Genomic DNA, 20,896 nt, shown 5'->3' with positions numbered 1-20,896 from the left:
CTATGTAATGCCCCTGCAACATTTCAACGATGTATGATGTCCATATTTTCTGACATGATTGAGGATATAATGGAAGTGTTCATGGAAGAGTGTTCAGTGTAAGTTAAATCTTTTGATGAATGCTTATCTAACTTGTCTAAGGTTTTGCAGAGATGTAAAGAGTTCAATTTAGTTTTGAATTGGGAAAAGTGCCACTATATGGTACAAGAAGGAATTGTTTTGGGACATCTTGTGTCAAACAGGGGTATTGAGGTGGATAAATCAAAGGTAGAAGTTCTTGAGAAAATGCCACCCCAACATCCGTGAAGGGAGTGAGGAGTTTCTTGGGGCATCTTTGGATTTTATAGGAGATTCATCAAGGATTTCTCTAAGATTTCTAAACCTCTTACCAATTTATTGAGTAAAGATGTGGAATTTAATTTTGATACTAATTGTATGAATGCTTTTTGCAGGATAAAGGAAGCTTTGATATCTGCTCCTATTATGCAGCCACCCGATTGGTCATTACCTTTTGAGTTAATGTGCGATGCTAGTGATTATGCCATTGGGGCTGTTTTGGGACAAAGGAAAGATAAGAAAGTGTATGCAATATACTATGCAAGTAGGACCTTAGATGATGCTCAAATAAATTACTCTACTACAGAGAAAGAGTTTTTGGCGAGAGTATTTGCAGTAGACAAATTCAGGTCCTATCTTGTGGGTTCTAAGGTAATAGTGTACACGGATCATGCAGCTATCAAGTATCTCCTTCAGAAAAAAGAGGCTAAACCTAGATTGATAAGGTGGGTGTTACTCCTTCAAGAGTTTGACTTGGAAATTAAAGATAAGAAAGGAGTAGAAAATGTGGTAGCGGATCATCTATCTAGATTGAGGCAAGAACAAGGAGACAATCTGGGAAAAGAGCCCCCAATAGATGATTATTTTCCTGATGAGCAATTGTTAGTAATCATGAGTGCAAAACCCCTTGGTATGATTTTGTGAACTATCTAGTGTGTGGAATCCTTCCACCGATTTAACATGGCAGAAAAGAAGAAATTTCTCTTTGATGTGAAGGATTATGATTGGGAGGAACCATTTTTGTTCAAGAAATGTGGAGATGGGCTGATTAGAAGATGTTTAGTGATGAGGAGATAGGGAATGTTATCAAAGATTGCCTTTCTTCACTTTATGGGGTCATATGAGTGTGACAAAGACTGAGAAAAGTTCTTCAAGCAGGGTTCTTTTGGCCACACATGTTTAAGGATGTGAGGAAGTTTGTAAATGCATGTGATAGATGTCAAAGGATGGGTAATATCTCAAAGAGAGATGAAATGCCCCTCCAAAATATATTGGAAGTGGAACTATTTGATGTGTGGGGCATTGATTTCATGGGACCTTTTCCATCGTCCTTGGGACACAAATACATTTTAGTTGGAGTAGATTATGTGAGCAAATGGGTTGAAGCTATACCATCTCCAACTAATGATGTAAGAGTTGTGATTAAATTCCTTAAAAAGTTCATTTTTACAAGATTTGGAACTCCACGTGCCATTATAAGTGATGGAGGTTCTCATTTTTGCAACCATCAATTCGAAAGATTATTGCAAAAATATGGTGTGAAGCATAAGGTTGCAACACCCTACCATCCACAAACTAGTGGTCAAGTGGAGATCTCCAATAGAGAGCTGAAAAGGATTCTTGAGAAAACAGTGAATTGTTCGAGGAAAGATTGGTCACTAAAGTTAGATGATGCTCTTTGGGCCTATAGAACAGCTTTTAAAACTCCTATTGGCACCACCCCATTTAGATTGGTTTATAGGAAGGCTTGTCATTTACCTTTGGAGTTGGAGCATAGAGCATATTGGGCCATAAGGACACTGAACTTTGACTTAAAAACTGCAGGAGAAAAAAGAATGCTGCAACTAAATGAACTTGAGGAGCTTAGATTGGATGCTTATGAAAATGCCAAGCTTTACAAGGAAAGAACTAAGAGATGGCATGATAAGCATATTAGGAGGAAAGAATTTCAAGAAGGTGATGTTGTTCTTCTATACAACTCTAGGTTGAGGTTATTTCCAGGAAAATTGAAGTCAAGATGGTCAGGGCCCTACACTGTTATAAAAGTATACCCCTATGGAGCTGTTGAGATAAGCAATGAGACCTCAGGGACTTTCAAAGTTAATGGGCAGAGATTAAAACATTATATTGTTGGAGAACCCACGCAAAAATTTGTAGAGGTTTCATGGCTTGGTTCTCCAGTCAGGGATACTTAGGAGAATTGGAGTGGAAGGTCAAGCTTAAGACCTTAAACAAGCGCTTCTTGGGAGGCAACCCAAGCGTATCCTTTTATAGTTCATCAATTTTCCATTTCATTTCACTTTCAGTTTTCACCCTCATTAATCTCAAAAGTGACATTTGTTTATCTTTTGTAGGCATTTCATGAAGATTGGGCAAGTTTACACTTGTTGCAAAAACAAAGAATTAAAGGGAAGCAAGTATAAGCAACATTCTGCACTTTATGCAGTGCTTGTGAACAGTAACACCTTTAAACTTGTGCTAAATTGTTGATATTGCAATCTACTTGATAGCACATGTTTAATTTTGTGTTTTGTGTAAATTCTGTGGAATGCAACTTGAATGAGGATCAATTTTGATATTTAGGACTGATGTGAGCTTTATTGAAGTGAAAAAATAGTGTTTGTTAAGTTTTACCTTTTAGTGTATATATAATTTTGTAGTTTGTTAGGAATTTACGCGTTTTTGTTTGAATTGCTGCTAGTTTTTGCAGTCTGCAGATTTTTGCTACTGTTCATGCTACTGTTCATGCTGCTAAAAAGGTCAATTTCTACATCTTTTCTGCAATTCTTGGTTGATTGGAACTTGTCTGAAATGCTGCTGAAAATATGCTTTTGCTGTAAGTTTAGAAAGGAGACCATTTCATTGAATGTGCAAAGAGGATAGTCACAATTGGTGCCTAAAATGAACAGTGATTGCAAAAGCTAAATGAACATGTGCTATGCTTAGTAAGTTTATGAGAGAAATGAACTTAAATCCCTCAATTTTATGGTGTTTGTGTGTATTTGGTAATTGCTAAGGGTCATGACAGCATTCCATAGCATTTGGACTGATTTTGGTAAGCAAAACCACAATTTTGCTCAAAACCTGCCGAAACTTGCTGATGACATTGCTTGTCAAGCAAAGTCTTAAGCAAATTCTGCTGAACCTTATGCCTAACCCTAAGCATGGCCCAAAATACCACATGTCTACCCCACATTTTAAAAAGGCCCAGCATTTCCGCCAATTTTCCAAAAACCTCGCCAACACTCCCGATAAACCTCGTCGACTTCCTTCCTCACGCCATTTTTTCCGGCAATTTTTACAGGAAGCCGAAAGGTTTCCTCCTTTTCATTAAAATGGTAAGAACCAAAATGTGGTCCTCTCACAAACCCAAACTCAGTGGACTTCGACATTCTGTCAAATCTAAAATGGGTACTCCATCCTCATTACCCACAAACCCTAACCCCAAATCACCGCCATTACCTCAGTCCCCACCACCACAAACGCCACCATTACCACAATCACCACCACCTCAGTCACCGCCCCCGCCCCCAAGCCAAATACCACCTCTCATTCCGCCGACTCCCCTCTCGCCGCAATCCGAGCCGCCAAATGAAACACAAATTACCGATACCCATTCCCCAAAACCAACGCCTGACCCTGTTCCTACTCAAACAAAGACCTAAGGAAAAACAAAAAGGGCTGCAAGTAAACCTAAGAAAACCCCTGTCGGAAAAAGGAAACGAGTACCCTCTGTCCCCTTCGACTTAAACTCTCCACCTCAATCCTCTGAACCAGTTAGCAAAAGGACCAGGTCTTCCTCGCAAACCCCAAAGACCAAATGGTCCAAACACCAAGAACTCTCTCCTTACATTCTCCAAAGACTGCGTCATCTGCAGATACTATAGAGGAGGTAATTTCTCCATTACCTTGGGCTTTTAGGGATATGGATATGAAAAAGGCCTATGAGAAATTACTTTCTAAAAATATTTTGGCAAACAAGTATATGGATGAGCAGATTTTGAACGAATTAGGCATTTATGATTCTGTCTTTGCCTATTTGGATGTTGTTAGCTGGATTGATTTTGCTAAAATTAGGGAACCAGTGTACAAGGATCTAACCCTCGAATTTTTGAGTTCCCTAAAGTTGAGTTTCAAACCAACAGTGCCTGAACATAAAGATATGATATATTTTCGATGTGCTGGAATTGATAGGGAGTTAGACATGGGTGCTTTGAATGCCATTTTTGGTTTTCAGGATTCGGGGTATAAAAACATTGAGTGGCAGCAAACTGTTTATGACCCTGTTCAATTCTGGAAAGATATTGCACCTTTTGGAGGTTATTATAGACAGAGGACTGCAAAAGCCTCTAGGATAGTTGACCATGTATTGAAATACCTCCATAGGTTCATTACTTACACTGTTTTAGGAAGGGGACACAGTAACAGTATTGTGGGTGCTGGGGATTTGTTTCTATTGTGGTGCATGAAGGAGAGAAAACAAGTAAGTACAACCCATTTCATAGCTACTCATTGGCACCAAATTGTCACCAAGCATACTAAAGGTAGTATTGTTTTTGGGGGGTATATAACTGCTATAGCGAAATCTTTTAGCTTTGATGCTAGTCTATATAAATTGCTGCCAGTTTCTGGGGAATCATATATAGACAGCACAATGTTGCTGCATATGGATGTTTGTGAGAAAATAGGCCATACATATACTCATACAAAGAAGACTGATACCCTGTGCATCGCAAACCCCACCACTTTTGCACCAGCAGAACCACAACCAACCTCTACCCCACACTTCTCAGCAGACATGTTATCCATCTTAAAATCCTTGGAATCCAGGATAACAAATTTCACTGTCCAACCATCTGCTCCCTCACCTGATACCACAGAAATTCTTGCTTCCTTGAAAAACTTAGAAATCAAAATTGAAGCCATGGGTCAGGAGCAGGTTAACCAAAAGAAGAAGCTAGAAAAGAAACTTAAAAAGAGATTTTTATCTCTTAAAAAGAAACAGAAGCAACATCAACTTCAAATGCTGGAGCTTTACAACAAACTGGCCCAATCCTACAACAATTTATATCATTGGGGCCAAGCCATGTTTCAAGAAATGAAAGACTTAACAGAAAACTTGGAAACTGCTTCTGAAGCTTCGGATCATAATGAACCTACTGCAGAACTCAAGGCGGACTCGATGCAAAGAACAAAGGCCGGATAGCGTAACTCGATCAAGAGTGCAGCTTTAATTTCTGCTTTCGCTTATTTTGTAATCTGTTTATTTTAGCTTTCGAACTTTGGTACTAGTTGTAATACTTTGGTAATTAGTTTTTATGATTATACTTGCACTTCTTTCCTTTAGTTTACTTATTTTATTTCATTTTACTCTATTTTATTTTCTGCTATGGACATAGTTACTCTGTGAATGTTTCTTAGTTTAATTTTTGATTTAACTGTTACATTTTATTTCTTTACACTCTTTCATTTTCTTGAACATTATTTTTGCACTTTATCTTTTCTTCAATCCTAATTTTGCTGACATTGATGAGTTGCACAATTTTCTTTGAGCCGCATCTGTTTCACATCAGTTGGAGGTAACAGCTTCCCTTTTACCATTTATGCTTATGGTATGTTGCCAATGCTTATGCTTTCGCTTTACCCTACGCAACAGGTTAAGCAACATCTTAAGCAGTGTAAACTCATACATTTTGGGATACTTTTTCACATTTTTCTCTCTAAAGCTTCATTGTTAATATCATTTTGAGCTAATTTTGGAATTCTTGAGCTTATATTGATTCAATCCCCAATTGTATAAATTTCAATAATTTAGCAATTCTCACAATTTTCCCATCTTCGCATTTATTTTAAACATTGAGGACAATGTTTCATTTGAGTTTGGGGTTGAAGGCAAAATTTTCGCAAATTTTTAAAATTTTCTTTTATTCATTTATTGCATTTCATTCATCCATATATAGATAATCCATACACTTATACATAAACCACACACATGTCTATACTCATACACATACATTTGCATATAGTTTTCATATAGATTACACTTAGTTTTAATTTGATTTATGCACTCATTTTAGGATCATGCATATCATAAAAATAAATTTTTACCTTGTCCTTAGAGGATTGAGAATTGCTTTGAAGAGCAATTGAGCTTACTTTTAGAAGGGTTTGATGGATTGAAAGTTCTAAATAGGTGCAAAGTTATTAGATTCTTGCTTTAGTTTATACCTTCTTAGCCAAGGGCCACCCAATCAATTGCATTGACTTTGAGTGCTTAGAGAAAACTCTAGAGTGAGAAGTAGCTAATTGATGTCTCACCAATCCTAGAACAATCTTTCTAAACCTTTCAAGGCGAAATCATAGCATGCACTTGAGAAAGAAATGATTGAGGCATTCTTTGAATTTTAAACCCATATTTTAGCCTTAGCCAACCTCACTTAAAAATTTCCCTTTGGAACCAATTTGAGCCTACATTTATCTCTCTTATCCCTTTGGAACCCACATTAATGCCTAGCCATAAACCCAAACACTTACCTACCCCCTATGAGATAATCATTTGAGTGATAGATATAATTAAAAATAAAATAATAATAATAATAATAATAATTAGTTGGGAGAAGTGACTAAAAAAAAAAGAAGGGAAAGGCTAGCAAATTCAATTATGGTATGTAAAGTAATTCACCACCCAAGTACCCAAAGAAATGAGTTTGGGGGTGAATTGAAAGGGACAATTGTAATTCAAAGTCAATATCATTTATATAATCCCTCCAAAAGCTTCAAAATTATATGCTAGCATTAGTGAATAGTTGTAAAGTTCCTTCCCAAATTTGATTTAAAAAAAAAAAAAAAAAATTGTGTGTCTTGATCTTTTAATAATTTGATTATTCTCATATTTTGTTACCCTTATCCCTTTCTTGTTAGCCACATTATCACCCCCTTTACCCCATTACGACCCTTGAAAGTCCTTTTGATCTTTTGATGGTGTTTTGCTACATTAGTGGAGATTGGAATAGGAGAATTGCCTATGGGATTGTGATATCGTTAATCCATTCATTTACTTCCATCATTATTTGAGATACTTTAGCTTATGGATTACCCTATAGTCTATTTAGGCACGATTATTCTTTGTGATTGATTGGTTTGGGTTTAATGATATGGATAATTGACCCAAGGCTAAGCGGTGATAACTTTGGTAAGGATTGAATTCTTTGCATCTTGAAAGTGGGTATATGGTGTGTTGGTGGCTAAAGGTAAACTTGAGAGTTTGGATAAGTAATTTTCATAAATTTAAGGTAAGGTACCCCAAATTGCATTAATTGTTTTAATTTGCTTGAGGACAAGCAAAGGTTTGAGTTTGGGGGAATTTGTTACACTCATTTCATATAGGCATTTTAGGGTAGTTTTGCATTCATTTTGCCCTTATATTTTAGTATATTTTATGTTTTTAGCTTTATTTTAGCTTATTTGTTGAATTTAAATACTTTATATTTGATTTTTGTAATTTTGTTGTTTTTGATAGGATTTTGTGGCAAATCAAGGATCAATGAGTGCATTAGGAAGTGATTTGAAGAAATTTGGAATCCTTTAACCATAGAGGAAAGTTGAAGAAATCAAGCCTTGAAAGAGCAAACCAGCCGAAATTTGCTTGAGACCTTGCTTAAGGTCATGCTCAGGGTAAAGCGGCAATGCTTAAGGTGCAACACAAGTCAAGCATGAGCAGAAAAGTCCATTTTACTATAAGTCTGCCGAGATTTGCTGAAGGTCCGCTAACCTTAAGGCATGATGCGACTGAGGCTAAATTTGCTAAGAAGTCGCTTAGGTTGCCAACCCTGCGTAATGCCCGTAACGTGAAAGTGTCACGACTTGGATAATTTTACACCTCATTTCCTATCCACTCCTTGTCTTTTATTTACTTTTAGGGTAACTTTTAGGGACCATATAAATTCATCATTTCCTTATTTTTGCCAAAAAGAGGAAGGGAAGGAAAAACAGAAAGGAAAGAAAATTATATAGAAAGAGGGAGAGAAGACGCCATTCTCTGGAGGAGAGGAGCTGCACGAGTTTGGAGCTCCAGAAACCAGAGACCTTGGTTCTTCCACCTGGGTTTTCCTATTTCAGTCCTTTTATCATGTTTTTCTTTATTCTTCCATCTATATTTCTTGTAAATACCATTATGAGTGAGTAATTTCCTTAGATTTCAGAGTTGGGAAATATGTTTTAGATTAATTTGTGGATTTGGATTGGGTATTTCCTTATTTTACATAAATATGGGTTTTGATTCCTTCCTTGTGTGCTTGATTTACTTGCCTAATGTTGGTACCCATTGGGTATTGTGTTAATCTTTGATTGAAGGACCGAAAGGTGAAAGTCATTGATAGTTAATCAAGGATTGGAACTTAAAATCACCTAGATTTAGAAATAAACTAGGACTTTAAGAGGAATTAATTATTGGTTACAAAACTTAATGGGTTTTAAAATAATTAAATACATACGAAAGTAGGTTTGGTTATTTTAGAATACACTTTGATATGCTTGAAAAAGATATTAAAGGGATTTAGAATCAATTTCCTTAAAACTCTATTTTTCCCTAAAAAATTGGAATGCCCAAGACAAATCCCAATTAATTTATGCATAAATCCCCAACTCTGGAATCACTTTTACCATAATTAGACTTTCGTTTAAATTACCCATTGATAATTTAGTTTAATTGCGAACTAGAATCAGAATTTATTTGTTTGCTCTTTACCTATTTCAATTAGATTAATCAATTTACCTTGCTCATTACACGTACCATTTATTCGTTAATCATTAGCCCAAATAATCGCTTCATTCATAGTTTAGTAATCAAACAGCAAATCCTCGTGGGAACGATACTTGATTCATCACTTTATTACTTGAGACGACCCGTATACTTGCGGATAAGTCACATCAAGGAGCTGCACGAGTTTGGAGCTCCAGAAACCAGAGACCTTGGTTCTTCCACCTGGGTTTTCCTATTTCAGTCCTTTTATCATGTTTTTCTTTATTCTTCCATCTATATTTCTTGTAAATACCATTATGAGTGAGTAATTTCCTTAGATTTCAGAGTTGGGAAATATGTTTTAGATTAATTTGTGGATTTGGATTGGGTATTTCCTTATTTTACATAAATATAGGTTTTAATTCCTTCCTTGTGTGCTTGATTTACTTGCCTAATGTTGGTACCCATTGGGTATTGTGTTAATCTTTGATTGAAGGACCGAAAGGTGAAAGTCATTGATAGTTAATCAAGGATTGGAACTTAAAATCACCTAGATTTAGAAATAAACTAGGACTTTAAGAGGAATTAATTATTGGTTACAAAACTTAATGGGTTTTAAAATAATTAAATACATACGAAAGTAGGTTTGGTTATTTTAGAATACACTTTGATATGCTTGAAAAAGATATTAAAGGGATTTAGAATCAATTTCCTTAAAACTCTATTTTTCCCTAAAAAATTGGAATGCCCAAGACAAATCCCAATTAATTTATGCATAAATCCCCAACTCTGGAATCACTTTTACCAAAATTAGACTTTCGTTTAAATTACCCATTGATAATTTAGTTTAATTGCGAACTAGAATCAGAATTTATTTGTTTGCTCTTTACCTATTTCAATTAGATTAATCAATTTACCTTGCTCATTACACTTACCATTTATTCGTTAATCATTAGCCCAAATAATCGCTTCATTCATAGTTTAGTAATCAAACAGCAAATCCTAGTGGGAACGATACTTGATTCATCACTTTATTACTTGAGACGACCCGTATACTTGCGGATAAGTCACATCACTTGCGCCCGACATGACCGATGTATACATGATAGACATACGGATGTCTAACTAGTATACTCCCGTATATCCAGTCTTTATAGTCTGTTATAGGTTACTTGGACACTGATATGAATTTAATAAGACTGAATATGGAATAAATGAGCAGAAAAGATCCTGATAAACTTAATTGCTCCCAAAGTTCAATAAACATGTAAATGACACAAAATTCATGAAATCTGCATTTCTTTATGAAATTATACATGGAATAATTATCTTTAATTAGTTAGTTTATTTCTATTTTAATTTATGCACCACTAAGCGTTATGTTTATCGCATTGGTTTTTTCATCGCGTAGGTACTGGTGAGCAGGACCAGTCCATACCGTGAATTGGAGCAGACTTTGTAGTAGTGTGACGTGTCACCTCAGCAGTTTATTTTTGGTAGGGCCCATGTGTATTTAGCTTTTGTATTTTGATCATTGTACATAAGTGAGTGATGTAATTAAATTTTGAGATTGTATAACAGTTTGTAAATATTGTACATGATTTTATATGAATAAAATGAAATGTATTTACTTGAAATGAATATGAGAAATTTATATGAGCAAATGATGATATGATATGATACATGGAAAAATGAGATGGATATGAAACTGTTTGTTAACAGGTGAATAGTGAAACTCGCCAAACGCTAATAAAATAGAGGAGACTCGGTCCGGGTCTCCATAAAAATAAAATGTGATAAAAAAAAATTTTCAATACATGGGATAATATAAATAAATGGAATTTAAACTAATAATGTACACGATAAGACAAGATAGGGTGCTCCGGCACCGAATGTGGTACGCCTTGTTTGGCTATATTGTAGATCGGGTAAGGGGTGTTACATAGAAATTTTAAATAGGACCCATTTTAATTTATTTTCTGAAAATTAAAATAAAAAAAATATATTTTTCTCTATCTCTCTCCCATGCAAACTCTCTCTCCCCCTTGGCCCCACTCTCTTCCTCACTTCCTATTGGTGTCGCCCCTTTTCTCTCTCTTCCTATTGGTGTCGCCCCTTTTCTCTCTCTTCTTCCTATTGGTGTCGCCCCCTTTCTCTCTCTTTCTATTGGTTGGATCACCTCACCCATATCACAGTCTCACCCAAATTCCTCAATCCCAGTTGTTTAAGTTAGAACCTTATCACACTACGACTCCAAATCCTACCATACCTCTTCCTCACTCCCTATTAATGTCGTCCCCTTTGCCTCTCTTCCTATTAGTTAGAACACTATACCCATATCCCAGTCTTATCCAAATTCTGCAACCCTAGTTGTTTAAGTTATCTGAACCTTATCACTCTAGGACGTCAAATCCTATCACACCTCTCTCCCAAAACCCTATAAATACCCTACTAGGGAGGAAAAAAAAAAGGAAAAGATGCAGAAAATTCAAAACTATTTAGAGATATTTTAGAACTATAGGAGATTTAGAGAGATATTCAAAACTCTTTTGGTTCTTTTCTTTTCTTCAAGAAGATTTTTTTGCAAGATTTTTCTTGAAGATTGGTTTTTGTCATTTTCTTTTCAAGATCTATGCCCTGTAACATTTAATTCTATGCTCCTTATTTTCTAATTTATCTTGCAAGTTCATGTAGATTATGTAATCATGTTTAATTTGAGAGGATACACAACTCTGCACATACTCAATTTTCTATCTCTCATGTTTTTATTATTGTTTGTTATTTTTTGAATCTGTAAATATTTTAGAAAAATTATATTCATATTCTACATGAAATTTTATTAATTTAGGATCAAGAATCACTGAAAAAGCTTTTGTATTTTGTAAGTTATGGCTCTTTGAATTTAGGGTTCCTACAAAATCTGATTTGCAGCATACCCGAATTGTGAAGCACATATCTCCCTTGTTTCTTAATATTTTTGTATGAATCTGGTGTCTAAAATTAAGTTCCAAATCTTGTGAATTTTTTCCAATTGGTTTCACATTAATATCTGTTGAGGTTGATGAGTTATGAATTTTACAAAAAAATAGTGTAATTCTGTCACTTTGAAAAGTTACGATTTGTGTAGATCATTCGGCTAGGATTTTGTTTTGGTTTATAAATTTTATGATCTTATATGATGTGTTCGCTATCTTCTATAAGTTTTCATAATTTTTACGCATGTCTAACTATTTTTTAAAAATTAAATTTCTTACTACTGTCAATCTGTCAAAATCTGATAATTGCATATTTATAAATGTTCTTGTGTGTTCTTAGATTCTAATTGATATTTGATCTATTTTTCTATGTTCTTTTAATTCAAGAGGTGTTATGAAATATTTTGATCATGTTAGAAGACTTAGACCATTAGGTAGTTGTAACTGATTAGGAATTTTAACCCCTTTAGGAGACTAGAGTTAGAATCCAATGTGAATTATTATTAGTATTTTCTTATTTTCTTTATTTTCTTTAGTTTCTTTATTTTTTATTACAAACAAAATTGATAAGCAGTTCTAAGTTAAGTACTAAAAAGGACATTTGTGTGGAGCTTACATAGAGCTAAACGGGAGTAGTCAGGGATATCATTGCTATGCTAGAAGAGAATGCCATTTTTTAAGGGTAGTTTGCTCCAATAGCAACTGCAATTACTAACAAGTAAGTAATCCTAAATTCGTAAAATAACCATTGGCATGAAATTGTAGTAATAATAAGATTTTTATTTGATAAATTAAAATTAACTTTGTTTTAAATTTAACTGATTTTTGCATGTAATTAATTTAAATAAATACTTGGTAAATTAAAATTAATCTTGTTTATAAATTAAACTAATCTTAGCATGTAAAATAAATTTAATTTAATACTTGATAATTGTAAAATAAATTTACATGTTATAAATCTTTATTAGGTTGTGATTGTTGGGGTCTTATGTGATATTAGAATAAATTACACATGTACATAATTAATTTAGTTCAATTATTCTTAGGATAACTTGGTAAAAAAATTAATTAATTAGGTTAAATAGAAACTTAAGATTGTTTAAAATTGAATTTGTTTGTAAATTAATTTTAATCATCTGGTAAATATCATTTAAATAATTAGCAACCCCATAGATAGAAATTACTTGTGCATGAAAATTGTTTGTAAACAACAACCCTTTTGTAGATTACTCGCTTATGTAGGATTTGAATTGCATTTTTAGGATAAAGTTTAATAGAGAAATAATAAATAAGACTTCTAGAAATATTAATAGATGACTGACACTCGAATTAACGAGGTTAGACCAGGCGTAAGGGGTGTGTAACACCTTCCCCTTACGTACCCACTATCCCGAACCTAGACATTAGGTTATAGTAATAACAGTTGTGAAAATTTTGCAAGGAGTAAGTTATCATCCATGACCCTTAAAAAAAATACTAAATATGTCCCAATTTATCTAGAGTTTATAATTTTAGCGGAGAACACCGTAAATAAGAGAATTCAAGTTAATTTAAAATTTATGACATTTACTATTGTAAGCTTTGTATTTTGACTTGAAATTTTGCACTCAATGTAATATCTTTATTTTTATTATCCTGTAATTTCCTAATAATAATGGAAGAACAATTGTCAATTCATACAGGTTACTATCAGAAAATGACCTGTGAAACCCAATGGTGCAGATTCTTTTGGAGTGTCAGATATTTTCCTATGACCTTCGTGATATAAACATCTAACTATAAATCATATATATGTTAATAGACATATTTGATATGACTTTTATGTGCTTTAATTTGATGTACGTTTTGTTAATTAAATAAATATATATTAAGCATAGGGAAATCACTATCATTAGATTCTCATACCCATTTGATTTAAAGGCTACATGAAACCAGGAAGGAATTAATTAGGAATCTCAATCACATTAAAATTTTAGGACGTTAATTCAATCCTAATTATGAATTGAAGAATCCTAATCTCATTAAGAACCTTATCTAATTAGGATACACAATCATAAAATTTATACTTTCTACATTTTTTCTAAAGTAAATATTTCTAAAATCTTTAAGAATATATTCTACATCTTGCTATTAGTTTTAAACTATTAGCAATAAATATATGAATTTGTTGCTAATAAAATATTAAAAATAAATTTGTTGTTTAGATATTTTAACAACGAAAAATTTATCACTAATGACTCTTATCAAGGAAATTTATGCAAAAAACTAAATTTATGAAAAAATTTAATTATGATATTATTATAATTAATATAAATTAAAATTATAAATTTCTTTCAATAATAATTCTATTATAAAAAATTGTATTACAATTTCTAATTTTAAAATTATATAAATTTATAATTGTATTCCTATAAGTATTATTAATTTATTAAAAATTATTTAATTTATTATAATAAAATTAATAAAATTTAAATATTAAATTTCACTTTCACTAATTTATTTTTTAATTGTTCTTAATATTTACAAATTTATATTATTAAATTTTAATTGATAAAAAAATTAATTGTATTATTTCACATTTCATAAATTTCAATATTAAGCAAATTTAAATATTCTTAATATTTACAAATTTATATATTTATAAATTTATATACTTACAAATTTTTTAATTATTCTTAATATTTACAAATTTATATTATTTCTCTTAATTAATATATTTATAAGTAGTTGACTAAAATTTTAAGAGACACAAGAGTTATTACATTTGTCAGCATAAACATAAATGTATTTGAATCTTAATGGTTAATTAACTTTTGTAGTTTTTTCCTTGGTTGTATGCATTTAATTATTATTAGTATTTTTATACTAATTTTAATATAATATTTATAAAATAAGATCTATTCCCATCAAAATAATTATCTAAATCACTGTCAACATCTTTTCAAGTTGGCCGTAGAAGTTGGGACTTTGCCCTTTTTTTTTTTTTTTTTTTTTTAACTTTGTGCTTCAAGTGTAAAAAGCTCTGACTTCACTAAGTGTACTCTGCTTAACACGTATAAATATTCAAAATTGGTGAGCTGCTTTTTCACTCTGCTTAACACATATTCTTTATTGACTTTAGCTAAAGCAATGTGAAAGCATATACTAATCAATCCCTTCTTCCTGTTTCTAAGTGAATTCTTGAAAATCAATCTGTCCTCGCTGTCTATCCATCTCTTTCATAGTTACTCTGTTCTAAGAAAAAATCATGTCTTTTGTTGGACAGGCCGTGTCTTTCATTGCAGAGTCTGCTCTGTCATCATTCATTCAGGCCTTGTTTGAGAGGATTGAGTGCCCTGAGTTTCTAAAGTTTGCTCGTGAGAGGCAAGTAAGTGCTGAAATTAACGAGTGGGAGAAAAGATTGAGGACGATCCAAGCCATGCTTGAAGATGCAGAGGAGAAGCAGATGTCTAACCAGTCGGTGAAGATGTTGCTGGACGAGCTCAAAGATTTGGCTTATGATGTGGAGGACATCTTGGACGAGTTTCAAACTGAATATTTGCAACGCCAGTTGAAGGGAGAAACTGAAGCTGGTTCAAGTAAGCGTCGGAAACTCTTTCATACTGTGTCAATTACCATCAATCCAGGGGCAGTCATGTTCAATTCAACGATGTTGTTCAAGATGAAGGAGATCACTATCAGATTTCAGCAGATCGTAGACCAACAAAACGACTTGGATTTGATAAAGAGAAATGTTGGTGCGACGTCCTCTAACAAGGTATGTGTGCGACCGCCCAGTACATGTTTGGATAATGAACCTGAAGTGTATGGCAGAGATGAAGATAAAAGGAAGATACTTGATTTGATTTCGAATACAAGTGATGTGAAAGTTGGAGTAATACCCATTTTTGGGATGGGTGGGGTGGGTAAAACAACGCTCGCCCGGCTTGTCTACAACTACAATGATAAGTCATCAAAACAACAATTTCATCTAAAAGGATGGGTTTGTGTGTCTGATGAGTTTGACATTTTGAAGATAACAAAGAGCATTCTTGAGTCGATAACTCGACAGTCGTGTTATCTAAACGAGCTCAATCAAGTTCAACTGGAGTTGTGTGAAAAATTAGAAGGAAAGAAGTTTTTTATTGTTTTAGACGATGTCTGGAACAAGAATTATGATGAGTGGAATGCCTTGTGTTCTCCATTGATGCATGGAGCTCCGGGAAGCAGAGTGATTGTGACAACACGTGATGAAGCTATTGCACGGATGATGGAAACAATTGAATCTCACAATTTGAATTGTATTTCAGATGAAAATTGCTGGAAATTGTTTCTTTACCATGCCTTTGCTGGTAGAAGAGTTGCAGATCCAAAATTGGAAGTCATCCGCGACAAGGTCATCAAGAAGTGTGGTGGCTTGCCTTTGGCAGCAAGGACTTTGGGTGGCCTTCTACGCTCAAAACCATGGGAGGATTGGGAAAATGTAATGAACAGCAAAATCTGGAATTTACAAGACGATGTCAACAACATTCTTCCTGTGTTAAAATTAAGCTACTATCATCTCCCTTCCCATTTAAAGAGGTGTTTCGCTTATTGTGCAATATTCCCCAAGGATTATGTATTTGAAGAGAAAGAGCTAGTCCTTCTATGGATGGCAGAAGGTCTAATTGAGCAACGAGACGGTCAACATATGGAGGATGTGGGAGAAGAGTATTTTCAAGATCTATTCTCTAGATCATTTTTTCAATCTTCAAGCACTGGTGGATTCATAATGCATGACCTGGTGAATGACCTAGCACAAGTGGTTGCTGGAGATGCATGTTTCAGATTGGAGGATAAAGTGACTCCACGCAAGCAAGAAAAATCTCGCCACTCTTCTTACATCCCTAGCCCCTATGATCGCTGTGAAAGATTTGAGTTGTTTGAAAATATCAAGTGTATGCGAACCTTCCTGCCTTTATCACTACACCGTTATGGTTTTCCATGTCACTACTTAGCAAATTGTGTTCCTTCTTATTTATTATCAACGTTACGATGTTTAAGGGTGCTATCCTTCCATGGTTATAATATCCTGAGCTACCAGATTCAATAGGTGCCTTGAAGCATCTAAGGTATCTTGACCTTTCATACACCTCTGTTAGAACTTCACCTGAGACAACAACCTTTCTATGCAACTTACAGACTATGCTGCTGAGAGGCTGTTGGCATCTCAAGAAATTGCCTTTAGAAATGCAAAATCTGATCAACCTGCGTCATCTTGATATCCAAGACACATGTGTGGAAGGGATGCCACAGGGAATAGAAGAATTAAAACGTCTTCGGACATTGTCTGATTTTGTTGTGGGGGAAGGTAACGAAGTCAGTATAACAGCTTTGACGAATTTAAAATTTCTTCAAGGGACACTCCGCATTTCAAGGCTGGAGAATGTGGCTAATGATTCAGATGTAAGGGGAGCCATTCTATTAGACAAGGAGAAAATGGACGATTTGGTGATGGATTGGGGGATTTTTTATTTTTGGAGTGGATTGAAATTTCAAAATATTCCAAATGAAATTTGCCACAGGGAAGTAATTGAGAAGATGAAACCTCACGGAAATCTGAAAAAGCTCACCATAATTCGTTATGGTGGTATTCAATTTCCATCGTGGGTAGGGGATCCTTTATTTAGCAATTTGGTGAGCCTAAAGTTGGAGAATTGCTTCAAGTGCACAACCTTGCCGCAACTTGGGCTGCTTTCCTCTCTCAAGTACTTGGTTATCAAAGAGTTTCCCAATGTAAAAGTGGTTGATCGTGAGTTTTATGGTGAGGGTATGAGCAATTCAAATCCTTTTCCGGCTCTCGAGACGCTGCACTTTGAGGACATGTATGAATGGGAAGAGTGGAAGATTTGTGGGTATGAATTCCCTCATCTGCGCGAACTTTCTATTGTTAGGTGTCCCAAACTGTTGGGAACATTGCCCAGCCATTTGTATTCATTGCAAAAGCTTGATATTATAGAATGTTGTGAATTGGTGGTTTCATTTGGAAGCCTTCCGGTGATATCTCTCTTACGCTTAGTAATCAATGGATGCAGAAAGGTTGAACTGGGTGGAGGCTTTAGCTCGGCAAACATGTTGAATGTAACGGGACCATTTTTATTTCGACCAGAAGAGTTGATGCGAGGCTTGAGAAAGTTAGAAACATTAACTATTGGTTCTGATGTTTACATCCCACGTTTCAATAATCTACATTGGAAGCTTGATGAGGGCATCGCTGAAAATGAAGAGTTGTTGCAAAAGGGCGTCGCTGATAGTGAAATAAGAATTTTACAATTTCATCGTTGTGAAAGGCTTGAGAGACTACTGCCATGGCTTCACAGTTTAAAGTCTCTGAGAAAGCTATCTATTGAAGGTTGCTTTAGACTTATTTCTTTGCCAGATGCAGTAATTTACAGCAGTTTGTGTCTTGAAGAGTTGACAATTGATTATTGTCATTCTTTGATTTCCATTGGAAGACATCAGCTGCCTTCATCTCTAAAAAGGCTAAAGATCAGTCACTGCACCGAATTGCAGAGGCTGCTGGATGTGGGAGAGGCTTATTCCTCTTCTAGGGTTACTGATGAGGATAGTATCAGCTGCAACACTAACTTATCTAATCTCCAGAATTTGGAAATCGATGGCTGCAGCTCTCTTACATTCTTAGGGGAGTTACCTGCTTCCCTTAAATATCTGGTTTTGAATTGTTTCTCATTTCACAGCATAAATGCAAAGATAGAGTCAATAGCTGAAAGGTTTGACAACAACACATTTCTTGAATCTTTTAAAATCAGATATCTTCCTTATCTTAAATCCTTACCCAAGAATCTGCACATACTCAACAATCTCCACCACATTAAGATAAGTCACTGTGATAAGCTCAAAGTCCTTCCGGATAATATGCACAATCTCACTTCCCTTCAAGAATTAGCTATACAAGATTGTCCAGGCATTATATCCTTTCCAGAAGAAGGCTTCCCCACCAACTTGACATCACTTTGTATTCATAATGTCGAGATTTATACCCCTCTGTTTGCTTGGGGTTTGCACAGACTCACCTCTCTCAAGAACCTCAGTATAGGCGGATGTCCTGGTGTGTTGTCCTTTCCACAGGATGAGATAGATATGAAGTTGCCTACCTCTCTTACTAGCCTTATCATTGAAGAATTCCAAGACCTGAAATACCTTTCCAGCAAGGGTTTTCAAAGCCTCACATCACTTGAATATATGAGGATCGTGAGATGCCCTAAACTTGTCTCCTTTCCAAAGAATGGTCTGCCTCCCTCTCTTTTGCAATTGCAGATCTACAACTGCCCTCTACTTCAAAAAAGCTGCCAGAAGGGTAAAGGGCGAGAGTTGCAAGAATTAGCTCGCATTCCATTTGTGGAAATTATAGGTAATCAATTTTAAAGAACTTAAGCTATATTATCTATTTTCATGATGTATGCCTCTTTTCTTTATTTTTCTTTTTAATTTATTTCTTTAATGTTGCAGAAGGTAGTTAAAAAAAAAGAAGAAGAAAGATTATCCTGCATTCAAGGTGAGGAATTATGGTTTTAAGGATTGTGCTTAATACAGGTACCTCCTCATAGGCTGACATATAAAAAGTGGAACAGAAAAATGTTAACAATTGTTTGCTTTCTCAACACTCAATTTATGTTTCAATGATATCACATATGCGAGTCAAATGCGATTTATATTTCAATAATGTCATATATGCAAGTCAGAATAACATAGCTTCTGCATCTGATTTTATCCCGTATGTTCATATTAATTTGCAGAAACATCTTTACATGATTCCGACAAATGGCTGAAAAAAGTGGAAAACAGGTTCAAGACCAAAGAATGGCAGCATATGACCTAGGTATTTTGTACTGTTCAACTTAGTTACCATTTAGCTTTCATACGTTGGACTTATGGAGCAAAAAAGTGACTTGGTTTACAATGTAGTCCAATCTTTCATGATTATTAACTGAAATTTTCCTTTGTTTTGTGCAGACCAATTGAAGGACTGGCCAAAGGTTATTTTCATATCTACACATTTAAGAAAGCTTTAGAGTTTTGATACTCCAATCTCCAGGGCTAGCAAGCTCAAGGCCTGACCAAAGACTTGAAAATAACAAGTCATCCCAGCATCATCTCTTCTCATCAAGAGCCATATGGATAGATCAAAAAGTACCATATCAAGACTGGTGAATTGTATATGTTGCTGAATTCATATGGATTCCTCTGTCATGCTTTGTTGCTCCACTGCAAAGCGTATTGTCACACTGGTCGCTTTTGTGGCTGAAGTTTACCCTTTTGCTACCGTTCAACACTCAGTGATCACTTTCATTGAAAGCAAAATTTTCTCCTTTCTACAGTGCTTTGTACAAAATTTCTTGTACGACAATGTAAAATTATTTGTGCCTTTTGCTCTCAATTGTTCTCCAGTACCACTAAGTTCATTGATATACAAATCCTATCTTTAGCGTCAAAAATAAGGAATTGGATAAAGATTGCCTTAGGTTGCTAAATACTGCCATATAGACACCAACGCAACACTGGTAGATATTATACGCACATCCTCAGCTTCTGCACCAAAATGCTCCCAAGTCAAAATTGATGCTTGAAAAACTTTAATATGCATTCTGTGCATAATTGAAGTGAATAATTTTTCATATTTATTTATCAGTGATAGCTAACTATAAACTTTTTAATATTTTGTCATTCATTTCTGATAAATGAAGAAGGTGGAGATTTAAGCATTTAAGACATTGCCTATTCTGGTTGTTTGATGAAGCAAATTCAAGAATTCAACAGAGTTGCAGAACATGCAGCGAAAATTTAAGAGCTATGCTATCAGGACATTTGGTGCAAGCAAATAAAAGGCATCATATAATTTCTTGGTTGTAAGTTTTCACCTGAGGCCATTCATCATTTTCACTAAAAAATATACACAGAATATCAAGTTGTGAACTTCATACCTGTTAGGTCTTTATTAAACGGTGCCAAGATCAAGAAAATTCAAATGTGGAATTGTACCTTTCTCACCAGTCTCTTGGTGAGGCAACACTAGAAATTTCCTCTGGAGAACGGTTAGACAAGTAGAGCACATTAGGTTAGAGGATAGAAAGAAAAAAAGAAGTAG

The 20,896-nt window shown here is 34.6% G+C and overlaps 3 protein-coding genes across 6 annotated transcripts; all 3 read left to right on the top strand.

Moving 5' to 3' along the window:
• Nucleotides 1-3,407: 3,407 nt before the first annotated feature.
• Nucleotides 3,408-3,722, top strand: LOC131173436 (sulfated surface glycoprotein 185-like). Its single transcript, XM_058135796.1, has one exon. The coding sequence runs from the start codon at nucleotides 3,408-3,410 to the stop codon at nucleotides 3,720-3,722; it is 315 nt and encodes a 104-aa protein (XP_057991779.1).
• Nucleotides 3,723-14,991: 11,269 nt separating this feature from the next.
• On the top strand, nucleotides 14,992-16,930 carry LOC131173323 (putative disease resistance RPP13-like protein 1). The gene has a single exon (XM_058135456.1). It carries the CDS (start codon nucleotides 15,020-15,022, stop codon nucleotides 16,841-16,843), a length of 1,824 nt encoding a protein of 607 aa, XP_057991439.1. The 5' UTR covers nucleotides 14,992-15,019; the 3' UTR covers nucleotides 16,844-16,930.
• Nucleotides 16,852-19,906, top strand: LOC131173322 (putative disease resistance protein At3g14460). Of its 4 annotated transcripts, none has more exons than XM_058135454.1 (4): nucleotides 16,852-19,162; nucleotides 19,264-19,344; nucleotides 19,548-19,630; nucleotides 19,765-19,906. In XM_058135454.1, the coding sequence occupies exons 1-2, from the start codon at nucleotides 16,936-16,938 to the stop codon at nucleotides 19,269-19,271; spliced, it is 2,235 nt and encodes a 744-aa protein (XP_057991437.1). In that variant the 5' UTR covers nucleotides 16,852-16,935; the 3' UTR covers nucleotides 19,272-19,344; nucleotides 19,548-19,630; nucleotides 19,765-19,906. The 4 variants fall into 4 exon arrangements, with proteins under 4 accessions (XP_057991437.1, XP_057991438.1, XP_057991435.1 ...); XM_058135455.1 differs by having other exon boundaries at nucleotides 19,545-19,630; XM_058135452.1 differs by having other exon boundaries at nucleotides 16,856-19,162; nucleotides 19,261-19,344.
• The last annotated feature ends 990 nt before the right edge of the window (nucleotides 19,907-20,896 follow it).

Source organism: Hevea brasiliensis, chromosome 14 (assembly GCF_030052815.1).
Source record: "Hevea brasiliensis isolate MT/VB/25A 57/8 chromosome 14, ASM3005281v1, whole genome shotgun sequence".
In the NCBI taxonomy this organism is placed as follows: Eukaryota; Viridiplantae; Streptophyta; class Magnoliopsida; order Malpighiales; family Euphorbiaceae; genus Hevea; species Hevea brasiliensis.
This window is presented reverse-complemented; position numbering and strand designations above follow the sequence as displayed.